Source organism: Mirounga leonina, unplaced genomic scaffold (assembly GCF_011800145.1).
Source record: "Mirounga leonina isolate KUSES-001 unplaced genomic scaffold, KU_Mleo_1.0 Mir_165, whole genome shotgun sequence".
Taxonomy (NCBI): domain Eukaryota; kingdom Metazoa; phylum Chordata; class Mammalia; order Carnivora; family Phocidae; genus Mirounga; species Mirounga leonina.
Genome location: NW_023270415.1, coordinates 33,520,112 through 33,533,744, shown reverse-complemented (window position 1 = coordinate 33,533,744; position 13,633 = coordinate 33,520,112). Strand labels below are relative to the sequence as shown.

Sequence of the window (13,633 nt, the reverse complement as noted above, 5' to 3'; positions counted from 1 at the left end):
AAGAAAGAAAGAAAGAAAGAAAGAAAGAAAGAAAGAAAGAAAGAAAGAAAGAAAGAAAGAAAGAAAGAAAGAAAGTGACCATGCTATGGGTTGGAATATGATCCCCCAAAAGATTTGTTGAAGTACCTGTGAATGTGACCTTATTTGGAAACAGATCTCTGCTGATGTATTCCACTCGAAGTCATTTAGGGTAAGCCCTAATCCAGTATGACTGGTGTCCTCTTAAGAAGAGAAGAGACAGACACAAGGACTCAGAGACTTGGCGGGGGGGAAGGGGGGGAGGCGGTCACCATAGGACAGTGGAGAGAGACTGAAGTGGAACGTCTGTAAACCAAGGAATGCCAAGGATTGCCAGCACACCAGAAACTAAGAGAAAGGAATGGAACAGATCTGTCCTCTAGAACTTCCAGAAAGAGAGCACAACTCAGCTGACACTCTGGGTTTCAGACTTCTAGCCTCCAAATACCTGTTGTTTTAAACCATTCAGTTTATGATAATTTATTACAGCTGCCCTAGGAAATGAATACACATAAAAAGATGAAAAAATAAATGGATGTATGAGGGAAATGTGAACCAAAAGAGAACCTTATCAGTAAAGGATCAAAATATCAGACAAAGCAGAATTCAAAGCTAAAAATAGTAAATGGAATACTATATAAATGCAAAAGTTACAATTCTCCAAGAGGTTACAGAGAGTCAGTATTGAAAAGGCCACAGACTGAAGAGACTACATTCTGGAACCAGATGCTCTAGAACCTGGCTATAGCAACTGGCTCTGTTATTGAACGGCTCTGTGACTTTAGAGGTATCACTCAACTTTTCTATGCCTCATTTTCCATATCTATAAAATGAGAATAATAATAATACTCCATTTATATGGCAGTTATAAGGAATAAATGAATTTATATATGTAAAGTTAATATTGTAAAATGAATTAATATATGTAAATGCATATATGTATTAATGCATGGTTGAAACAACAGCTGTCATAAACACCAAAAAAGTGTTAGCTATTATTCTTTCTCCTATTATTAATATAAAACACTATTTAAAAACCATCTAAGCAACATGGGACATAAAACCAAACCTCAAGAAAAGAAAAACTTTAATTTTTTTTTTTTTTTTAAGATTTTATTTATTTGCGAGAGAGACAATGAGAGACAGAGAGCATGAGAGGGAGGAGGGTCAGAGGGAGAAGCAGACTCCCTGCTGAGCAGGGAGCCTGATGTGGGACTCGATCCCGGGACTCCAGGATCATGACCTGAGCCGAAGGCAGTCGCTTAACCAACTGAGCCACCCAGGCGCCCAGAAAAGAAAAACTTTATAAAGTCACTATCATTGTAGAAGATTTTAAGTAATCACTTTCATAATTTGACATAATTTTCCACAAAAGAGCAAGTCGAGAGAGGACTGTATAATACAATCAACAGGGTAAAACACACATTCTGTTCTATGTGAAAAGCAGAAAATGTATTCTATTTTCCATTCAGAAAATCTGATTATTATGGAACCCAAAGGAACTCTTAATAACCTCAAAAAAGATTTTTATAATCCTTATTCTCTCTCCATGATCTAAGAAAACTAGAAATCAAAAAATAAAAAGGCCAAAAACAATGTAACCATCTAAATATTAAGATATTTACTTTCAAATAACTTCTGGAAACTACTACTCTTCTCTGCAACAGTGGGGTATATGACAGTCAAGTGGCTGGATCCTACTCAGTTGCACTTACCCAAGAATGGCCACCACTCAGTGGTTCTAAACTAGGGGGGTATTATCTCCTTAGGGAAGATTTAGAAATGTCTAACAGTAGATACAGCTGTTACAAAGACTGAGGAATGCTACTGGCATTTAGGGTTTGGGCGTCAAGAATGCTAGAGTTCTACAAAGCTCAGAATACTCTTACACAATATAGAACTTACATGGTCAAAGAGCCAATAAAGTTCCCATTGATAAACATTGTTTTAATAGTGACCACAGGACAAAGACTCCACAGATGCTTAAGATATTTCTAGTTGAAATGAAGTTAGTATTACCATGGTAAAAAAGTCTTCTATAAAACTAGCAGGCAATTCAATGTTCATTTTTTCACAGCAAGAACCGAATTCAAGAGATTTCTTTGCTTTTGATGATAATCTGAGAGCATACACAACTCTGTTTAGAGATTGCTGCAGAAACTAATTTCCTTTTATTACTAAAACTCAAAAAGGGAATTCATATTTATCCACAGAATAGATAGATAAATGGATAAATAAGTACACAGGGAACTCTAAATCAATTTGTTATTTAGCTTTTATTAGCTAAGTCAAAGTCCAAGCAAACCAAACTTGAGTCATTTACCAGGAGCATCAGTGCTTCTGGTAACTATGTTTTTGCACATTCTCATGTAAAAACAAAATATTTCAACAGTGTCCTTTCTTGATATTTCTGATGGTACTAAGGTAAAAGGCAATGTCCTATAGTAGACAGCGTGTAGACATGAGTTCTAGTCTTGGCTATGTGACCTTCTCTGTGTTTACTCATCAATTTAAAATTGGGATAATAGGGGTGCCTGGGTGGCACAGTCGGTTAAGCTTCTTCCTTGGGCTCAGGGTCAGGCTTCCTGCATCAGGCTTCCTGCTCAGCAGGGAGTCTGCTTCTCTACCCCCATCCCCCACCCATCCCCAAGGCTTGTTCTCTCTCTCTCTCAAATAAATAAATAAAATCTTTAAAAAAAATAAAATTGAGATAATAGTATTTGCCTTACTTGTCTTAAAAGTTGGGAGGCAGAGTAACTACAAAGTCTCTACAATGGCCTGCCAATCTATTCTGGAACTTGACCTCTCTCTACCTCTCTCACCTTATTTCCAGCTACGTTGTCCCTCCCTTACTCTGCTGCAGCCACACTCGTTTCCCTGCTGTTCCCTATTAACCTAAGGTCTCAGCACTGACCATTCTCCTGCCAGAACGCTTTGTCCCCGAGAGCTTCAGACTCACTCTCTCACTTCCTTGCTTCCATCAAGTCTCCGTTCTAATGCCATTTTCATCAGAGAGAGGTAGCCATATACCATCCTATGAAACTTTCTCTTTCCCTTTATTTATTCTTTGACATAGCAGTGATCTACAATGTAACATCTCATATTCTAATTTGTTTGCTTATTGTCTGTGTCTTCTCTGCTACAAAATAATCTCAAGGAATGCAAGAAGATTTTCTATCTTTTCCTTATGAATACTATTCTAATAGCAAATTAGTTTTTCTGAATCCGTCTGCATAAAAATTTAGCAGTGTGTTTTGTCAGAAAGTTTATATCTTTACTTTTCACTAATTAACGTGAAATTATGTTAATATTATTTTATTTTTACGACATAAAATATACTTTCAGACACATAACCATAATGATTTAGCATAGTACGGGAAGTTACATTTTTAACATCTCTATTATGTCATTTGCCTATCTTAATTGTCCCAGTGCTCAAATATTCAAAGCATGCACTAATTTGGAATATTATTTCCCTGAAAAGATACTATATGCACATTCTTTTGAAATGAATTTTTTTTTCTTCCCTAAAAGCAACATGTTATATTTCACAACTGTAATATGTTACAAACCAGGTGGGCCTAAAACATGTCCTTGCTCTGATAAAAGTTTTCAAATTGGTCCTGGGTTTTTGTTAGTCACGCTTGTGTTTGTCTCCCTACTGCAATGTAGTATGATGCAAAGCTGAGTCCCTTCCTTAGCCATTTTATATTTCTCTCATACTATGTACCAAACACACTCCATAATTATTAATTTATTGAATATAGGCATTAGTGCAATGATAAGTAGTCCCTCTCTTCTTCTTTTTTTTTTAAGATTTATTTATTTATTTATCTGACAGAGAGAGACATAGCGAGAGAGGGAACACAAGCAGGGGGAGTGGGAGAGGGAGAAGCAGACTCCCTGCTGGGCAAGGTGCCCCATGCGGGGCTCGATCCCAGGACTCTGGGATCATGACCTGAGCAGAAGGCAGACGCTCAATGACTGAGCCACCCAGGCGCCCCTAGCTCCTCCTTTAAGCAGAAATAAATTAAGGAAGATTACTTACATTTAGAGCCTGATGAAGATGACCCACTGCCGGTAGATCTCGAGCCCCCTTTCATGGAAAAGACTCCTTTCCCCCTGCGCGTCGTAGTGACGGCCACTCGGGGACGCTTCAGCGGAATCACCGTGCGGGGAGGTGGAGGCACACGCCCGTGGTAGTCGAATAACCTTCAAAAACACAAGCGTGGCTGAGATTGGTTTATGCCTCCGTGTTCTGTCAAGTGTGTGAAATGATTAAGAAAATGGCCTTGTAAAAGATGTCCATAAATGTTTTTGTTCTTGTTCTCACACAGGTGTTTATCAGAAACAGGATTCTAATACAGACTATGCGTTCTGGACATTAGAATCTAACTCTCCAATATGAACTCGTCTTTAAGGCATGAAAGTACAGGGAACTCTGCGCCCAGAGTACACGGCCCTTTGTTGAAGTCAGGCTGAGCTTTTTTCCCAAGTATATTTCTCTGCTCAGTCTCACAGATTTATCCTTCTTAGGATAGAAATCTTCCTCTTCTACATCAACACTTATTAGCGCACTAGTTCGAAAAGAGGAAAAGATCATGCAGAATCAGGAACAAGGCAAAGCAAATTATTGTTCCATCATGAAAAAGCTCATAAGGAAAATCATCTTGAAGTTAAGTCTAGATTAAAGAGAACAGCTGTGAGAGACAAATCCACATGGTGCCGTACCTGTCTCTAAGGACTTTTTAAGTAACAAGACTCCTCTGACTGTAGAAAAAGGGAGACTGGGTTTGAGTAAAATGGCACCAGCAAGAGGATAAAATTTTGTTGACTAGAGTATCAGTGGAAATACGTATCACGATGTCTTTTTACTATTCTGACCATTTGCTAGACATGTAAATTGAGACTACTGATATTTATATAGTAAGCTATTGAAAATTTCTCTAACCAAAAAAAGTACCAATAAAAATTCTAGAAGCTTTTACTAAAAAGTGAAAAATGATAATCCCCACAATCAATGCATTCCCCCTAAACAGTGAAAGGAATAAAAGTATGAGAATATTTACTCATTTATATAAATATATAAGTCATAGATTCAGAAGCTTCATATTGTTCATACTGCATATTCATAAACAACACATTTTTGCAGACTTAGCACATTTGAGAAGCATGAAAAGTCAGAGAAAAAATTTGAGGACATATTTACTCACTTACTTTTTTTAAAAAAACTATTTACCAGCAAACCAGATGTGTTATTATGTTATCCACTATAAAGAGAATAGTGTTATTGACTTAGAATGATCATTGATACTACTTTATTGTGACATCATTATATGGATTACATTCTCGTAATTGTTTTAAAACAGTCAATAAGAATAATCTAATATGAAAGTCAGAAGTGAATTTCTATAATAGGAAAAAAACAGTTTCTAAAATAGGTCATTTTATAAAATTACATCAAATTATTTACACATACCGATGAATCCCCTTTTAGAAAACAATATATGAAATATAATAAAGGCAGGTTTCCACATATTCATTCAGAAACATTCAAAACTATGATACTATGGGGGTAAAAAAGTAGCATATAAACCACGCTTAAAGCAGAACTTAGTACTGGGGCTGTCTCCCACATTAGAGAGCTAAAGTGTTCAAAAACTATTTGGAAACATGCTGGGGAGAAACTAAGAGATGTTTGGAAAGGAAAAGAAATGAAATGAGACAGAGTTCAAGAGAGGTGCCATCCTCTGTGAATAAGCAAAGTCCATTAGAGCTGAAGAACTGCTGGCAAAGAACAGGGCATGGATGTCAACACATTATAGTTTACTTCAAAGAGTATAGGCAGGATGAAGCTGAAAAGGATTATGAATATCATCCATACCACTAGGGGCTGGAAACTCAAAAGGGTCAACTAAACCTGTCCCTCATTTCAATCACAAAATAAGGACTCCTTTACTTATTTATAAGTTGAATTCACACAGCACCTTAAGCTAGTGAACCAAAATACGAAGGCACTTTTTATGAGCTCTAACACCCAAAGCTATCGAGGGGAAAAAAAATATGGTAACTGACTCATCTCTTCCAGGGTAGATGCTGCCGCTTCAGATGAAAGGCAAGTTCTTTTGGAGGGACCATTGAAAGTGCAATTTAGCTGGTTCATTAATTAAGCTAATCTATAAGTTGGGTTGAGAACATTTCTAAAGCACAACTAAAATATACAGCGATAGAGGAATGCTATAATGAAAATGCAGGCCAAGTAAAGCCACCATACTCACTGCGACTTCAGTGACTATGTTCAAGAATATTTTACAGGAAAGTGAAATATTTCTCACTATTTCTTATTGCTTCCCCCAGCCAATAATTACAAAGCGTCCAGTGTCCGGCAGGCCTCAGCTTATGTTGAGAAAACAGAGCTGGATTTGCTCATTGTATTTGTGACGTGCTTTTGATATGCAACATACATTTTAGTCACATACTCAGTATGTGTCGTGCGTGTCCTTTGCTGTCAATTCCTATAGAGCGTAGCCCTTGTTCTCTGAATATTTTGGTGAGTTGCTTCAAAGGGCAATGACTTCTTTCTCATCAAGGTATCAGGTAAGGTTTTACCAATTCTTTCTGCCACTCTGATGGGAAGATGTGCAATATTAGAACTTATATTTTAAAAAGGGATATGTCATTTATAAAAAAAAAACAAAACTAAACTAAAGAAGGGTATGGATACTTCACACGACAGCATAATTTTGAATTTGACAAAATTTAATGGAGTTGAGGAGTTTCTTAATTTTCATTGGTTACACTTGAGTTTACCAGAAATTAAAGGAAGGAAGACTGGGTATTGTCTTAATGCACAAAAACATAACAAGGTAAGAATGGGAAGTGGGGCAGATTTTCTGGGATTCAAGATAGGATGTAGGGTTCTTTTAAATACAGAGGGAAGTAGGTGAGAGGTAACCCATGAAGGGAGACACAACCATTGGCTTTCTCATCAGAATTCTGTTTATAGAAAATCTAAGAAATTTTACCTTTATAAGGTATTAGATCAGCAAAATTGTTGGGATAAAGGAAATCGTCCATTTAGGATTATGGACTGACAGCAAAGATTGCAATACAATAGGATTAAATGGAATACAAATCTCAAAGGTCAGTTAAAAGCTTAAAATTTCTTCTTTCTCATTTTTTTTTGGTTCCTTTCACTCTTAGAATTATATTCCCTCTTCTTTTTCTTTAGTGGTTCTTCATTTTCCCTATTGTTTTCCCTCTAATATTTATTGGTCAAATACATAATGATTTATAATGAAGCCAAACACATAATTTTTCCTTCCTCAATGTCTATTTTAAAATAAGAACCCTAAAAGGCTTACTCTCAAGCAAGAAATAAAATAAATGTAACCAAATTTTACTAAAAACAACCCAATAAAGAAATCTGAGGATTTAGTTTGCTTTATTTAATAAACATTTCTACTTTTCAAGTGCTCATTTCTTGTTTGGAATTCTGTTTGCTTTAATAATAGCTGAGCTATGTAATTTTATTACCTAGCAAAAGGCAAAATCTGGTAAATAATATTTATATACCTGATAAAAATAAACATAGCTTGTCTCTAAGAAGAATATGGATATTGGCTATTAAAAATTAGCTGTTTTGGACAAAGGCAATTTGGTGGCATATTGACATATAAAATGAATATAATTTTGAGTGCTTGTTTTTATTAAAATCTTGTTAGCTTTAAGCTTAATAATAATAAGGCAACATTTTTGAAAAAATACATGAAAAAGCATAACTCCCAATCTCATACTCTAAAACAACTACTATATGGGGTACATGGATGGCTCAATCAGTTAAGTGTCCCTGACTCTTGATTTTGGCTCAGTGTTGTGAGATCGAGCCCTGTGTCAAGCTCCACATTGGGTGTGGAGCCTGCCTAAGATTCCTTCTCTCCCTCTCCCTCTCAATAAATAAATAAATAAAATAAAAATAAAAAACTACTATCATTTTCTAATCTTTTTTCCACAAGTATCCATATCTTCCACATAGTTAAGAACATAATATAAGCACAGTCATGTATTCTCTCTAATTCTCTTTGGTTTATATTAAAAACATTTCTCAAGCCTGCTAAATGGTCTTCCTAATATTTATTTTGATTGCTGTGGTGCATTTTCTCAAGCAGATATACCATATTCTAATAATCATTACCTGATTGACTTTGGCTTAACGCCTATTGTTCACTGTCAACTTATGTGATTATAAAATTAAAAAAAAATTTAATGTATTATTTGAATAATATTCTGTTATCAAACACTGAATTTTAATTTTAGATAAATTATTTAGATAGATTTTAAGAATTGGTAATTACCTGTTTGTTTTTTTTCTAAATTTCCCTCATGAAAAAGGGTTCTTCATTTTCCTTGCTTATGAATCAAAGGTTATAGTCACCATGTGCTTAATGTTAACAAAAACATGTGGTCTGGACCAGGGGCTAAACAACTAGGCTGCCTACAGCCAACCTTGAGAACAAGTTCAGAGCTATGTCCTCACTGGCACTTTGTAGCATATGTGAAGATCAGTAACCAGAGGATCAGAGATCTTCCTCTGTGTCTTGATTCAAACTTGAACCCTTATCTTCAGCATGCTTAACTTCTGACAGATATATAGTTAATAAAATCAAATTAAAGTGCCTATTCATTTTTAAGAAGGGATGTATTTAAAATCCACATCAATGATTCTTTTAATATATTTTTTAAAGATTTTATTTATTTATTTAACAGAGAGAGAGACAGTGAGAGAGGGAACACAAGCAGGGGGGAGTGGGAGAGGGAGAAGCAGGCTTCCCGCTGAGCAGGAGTCCGATGTGGGGCTCGATCCCAGGACCCTGGGATCATGACCTAAGCCAAAGGCAGATGCTTAATGACTGAACCACCCAGGAGCCCCCACATGAATGATTCTTACAGCCTACTCATTATATCTGTTTTCTATACTGCTTGAATTACTCAAAATTCATAAAATCTGTCTGTTATTTCCATCCTGACTTCAAGTAAGCTTTTGGTTTCAACTGAATTAGAAAATTTCAAAGGCACACTTAACTGGAGACCAGTAAATGAATAATTTCTATTGTTTTTTGTTATTAAAATTTTCTAAGATTTTCAGTGAAGTTGTCTTCTTGGATCTTGTGTAGATATTTCTTGAACATGCTTTTAAAGGCAAGCTGATCGAAATCTTGAATGATCTTTTCTGCAATTTTTTGACCTTAATGTAGTCTTTACCTTTTGCACAACTTTGCTGTCTGCTATATTTTGTATATAGCTTTGGGTAATGAAAAAGTTCATACATTCAAATAGCTGTTTTGAGGTTATATATCAGTAAAATGATTCTCTTATTTATGAATGCTTATAATTCTGTAATGTGGGTATTGTTAGGTCATTTTGCCCATGAAGAAATAAAAAAGGATGAAGTGACTTTCCCAAGTCACTTAACCAGTCAGCACATGCACAGCTAGGCCTGAAATTCACATCTTCTGCATAACCTATATCAAAAATCTATACCCTTTGTCAAGTGTACCATACTGTTATTTCCAAATGTTTTAAGTGGAATACTATTCTATTAGATGGTAATTTAAACCTGCATAATGAAACATACATTGCCTCTTGCTAATATGTTTTTCCAGGATTCATGAATAAATGCTGTACTCTGTAATCAATGAGGTAACTGCAGCTTGATGTGGAGATTTTTTCATTAACTACAACTCTAGTAGTTTCTCTTCTATTAAGTTACACAAGGTCAAAATTGTGCCAGAGTTGAACAATGCCCATTTTGCATGATTTAATATGCATAAGTGTTTTCTATATGGTAAAGCACTTCTGGCATTTCTTTTTCTCTATTAACACAAGTTTACTTATCCTGGGGGTTATCATCTGCTCAGTGTTATTCCTGATACTGTTGAAAAAAGATTGGATTAACACTGCCAATATCTCAGAAATTGAAAACATTCCCTCGGGGGATTCAATATAATTTTAGGTATATATCTCCTTTTACTTTACTTGGAAGAATATAAATATTTATGTTTAATTTTAATAACATGTAATGTCCTTCATTTAGAGTCAGACTTGACCTTTTAGAAGAAAATGCCATTTAATGCTGTAAATTACTGAGCAGCGCTTTGTGTAATATGAAAAAAAAAAAAAGCTTAGAATAACCATTCAAGTCTATTATTTAGTGATACTCTTCATGATCCCTGAAACCATGAAGAGACACTAACTTAGTCTTTAGGAAATTTACTGCTGGGCCAGCATATCAAAACAATGACAATATGATGGCACTTTGTGTAAAGCGGTTTTCTAAGCTGAAACTATCTACGGGTTGAAATCCCCAATCACATTAGAATTCTTAAACCAGGCAGAAATCAAATAGCCATAGCGTATGGATATATGGCAGTGTCTAAGCTATTATGCTCTGGGAGCAGAAGGGAAAACGATAAAAATAGAATAATCAAGAGGCATCACAATGGACTTTTTTGGAACAACTGACCAACCAGTTGATGTCTCAGTCAGGGACAATGCTACATGAATATCAGCATAAGAATTGCATTCACCATCATTGTTAATGGTTACTGTTAGATGTTATTAGTAGCAAACATTGGTTATGCAGTAAAAATATACCAGGATATACCAGGCACAATGCTGATCATTATTCATATGTTACTTCACTTAATCCTTAGAACAATCTTATGAGGCAGGAATTAATTTCTTGCTCACTTCATGGAGGAGACAACATGTTTTGTGGTATTAAATAACTCACCCAAGTTTGCACCACTAGTAAAAAGAGAAAAAAAATTAACCACAATTTCAAGCAGAGTGTAATTTATGAGAAATTACTGTGCATAAAACTGTTAGCGCTTTGTAAGCTCTTTATATCATCCAGCCTGTCCATTCTGTTTTCCTTTCATGACAATCTATTTTCATAGGGAACTCCGGACTCTATCCACTAGTGGCAGATGCTTACATCTTTCTTAGCCAAGTGCAAAAAAATGGAAAATAAACTAATAAGAGCACAGATTCTTCAGACAGCCTGTTAGCAACACAACCATACTGATCTTTTGCACCCTTATAAGGCAAACAGATTTTATATAAGATAAATGATGTGCGGAATTGTTCAGTTAGCTTTTTTGTGTAGTGAAGAATCATCTGAAAACTTCAAGCTCTATAACTCTTTGGCTGATTAAGGCTCTTAATCTTTGGTAGGTAGGACAGATTTATCTATCTATCTATCTATCTATCTATCTATCTATCTATCTATCTATCATCTATCTACCTAATGATTTTATTGGGCTATAATTTATATAGAAACTCCATTTTAGGGAGAAATTCTTTAAATGTAGAAGGAAATCACAAGATAGAAAACACTTAAGAGACTACAATGCCAAAAACAGTTTCATATTGACAGACTAAACATATGCTAATTGAAAACTTTATTCATAGCAATTAGGACAGGGTATGTATCCTGAAAAAAAAAAAATGAGTTTAGGCTGCACCTGGGTGGCTCAGTTGGTTAAGCATCTGCCTTTGGCTCAGGTCACGATCCCACGGTCCTGGGATCGAGCTGCATTGGGCTCCTGCTCAGCAGGGAGTCTGCTTCTCCCTCTGTCCTTCACCCCACTCATGCTCTCCCTCTCTCAAAGAAATGAATAAATAAAATCTTTAAAAAAAAGTCTTTAGAAATGTCTAAAACTAAAATTTTCAAATAGTATGCAGACTATTTAAATGGTGTCTTTTCTTAATAGTAAATGGGATTGTTTTATGCTGCCAGATCTTCAGATCATTTTTAGGATAAGTTGTTACAAACTATTTAATATTTACAACAAAATACTGTATCTTGTATAAATTATTAAAATGATTTGAGAAAATTATCTTTTAAAAATCATATTTGATCATAAAGGTGTACCTAGTGGAATAACTTGCTTAACTGAGTAGTTGAGCATAGTGGTGATGAAGGTATGGTTGTGGTCTGATTTCCCTTTAGGTAAGGCTGTCTCCGTTGACTTAACTCCATAAACTAATATTGCTCCCCTCCCGTTTTGCACATTCACACAGTTGGCTTTTGAATCTAAATAGTTTATATTTGTAGTTTGGTCATGAATTTACTGTATGACCTTGGGGAAACCAATGTCTCTCTAAATCCAAGAAGATGAATTAAGAACACGAATTGAGTATCCACTATATTGGAACTTAATGATATTGCCCGAAGATACAATAATACTCAAACCTGAGCATCTTTCCTGCCTTCATGGAGGACAAGAAGCAGACATGAATCAAATACTGTCATCACAAAGAAAGACAGCAGTAAAAAAGCAGAAGTGCTGTGAAGGATAATGCTGGGTGCTGAGAGAGGGGAACAGAGGAACCTAATTTAGTCGGTGTTCATGCTGAGGGCTGAGGGATGAAGGCAAGTTAACTAGATGGCAGAGGGAGGAATGATGAGAAGGAGCAGCACGGAAGAAGGTGCTGAGGGAGGAGGGTACATGGTGTTCTTGTGGAGCTGAGAAAGGAGCTGTGTGGCTGGAGCAAACGGAACCAGGACCTTCCAAGGGATCATGAAGTTTCTTCCCTATTAAAAATGTCCATTACGAACTATTTTTCCAAGTTTGCATTTTTTATACCTTGGGATTTTTGTTGTTGTTTTTGTTTGACTAGAACTTACAATTAGAAAGCTTAAAAGATATTTACCTCATTTTTATGTGTGTGGTCTAATGATCTATGTACAGCTGGCCCTTGATTTGCATATCTCAGAATTTCAGCCCATGTTTAGTTAAATAACACGTCTTCCCACAGCACAAATCAAATTTCAGTTGCCACATAGTAACTGTGAGTAATTTCACAAAGTCCAAACTTGGCTGCTAGTTTTTCAGTCCACAAAGCACTGTGCAAATAACAGAGGCGCATCCTGATCAGTGCTTGGTCACGTCACTTCGTTCAAAGTGTCTCTGGTTGCCATGCATCTGGGGGGTACCGGACGGTAACTCTGTAGTTGTATTGGCTCCTTGTTGCCCGTGATAAACCCACGTGGCCCTTGACAAAAGTGGGTAATCAAAAGAGGAAACTGGTCAACAAAGATGAAAGTGCAGTAAAGAAGAGAAGAGGGATAACACTGGAAGGGAAAAAAATTAAATGGGATGGAACTGTGGGAGAAATAGCTGACTGGGGACTATTGACACTCTTCTGCTGGAGAGACTCTAGATGCCGAACCAGAGGAATTTAGGAAAAGCAACAGATTGACATAAATGAGGAAAACAGTTGTGAAGGGATAAAAAGGGATAACGATGCCCCAGAAGAAGTGACCCTGGCAAAAGAACCACACTGAAGACCTCTCAGAGATAGTTCACAATGCTGATAAACTGCTGAAGCTGGTCCAGCCTTTGAAAGGAGTAGGACACCTCACTGAGGCCCAAGAAGGATGCTAGCTCCGTAGAGTAAGTTGTACAAGAAGGCAAGACCTGCTCGAACTACTTTTGGACAGGTCTTTTTACAAAGAACTCAAACACATGAATTCTCAATATTTTTACTGTCTTAAATTATAGTGTACTTACAACGATTTTACTGTATTTCTCTATTATTTATAACCAAC

General features: G+C 36.1%; 1 protein-coding gene and 1 long non-coding RNA gene across 6 annotated transcripts in view; one reads left to right on the top strand and one right to left on the bottom strand.

The window, feature by feature from the left end:
- RALYL (RALY RNA binding protein like) overlaps window positions 1–13,633 on the bottom strand; it is a 686,645-nt gene that overhangs the window by 64,743 nt on the left and 608,269 nt on the right. For all 5 annotated transcript variants that reach the window (XM_035011452.1, XM_035011454.1, XM_035011455.1 and 2 more), the window contains one exon: window positions 4,067–4,230. In XM_035011452.1, coding sequence (XP_034867343.1) covers window positions 4,067–4,230 — 164 coding nt within the window. The remainder of the gene's footprint in view (window positions 1–4,066; window positions 4,231–13,633) is intronic.
- Window positions 1–13,633, top strand: part of LOC118014973 — a 268,840-nt gene that overhangs the window by 243,700 nt on the left and 11,507 nt on the right. The window lies entirely within an intron of this gene.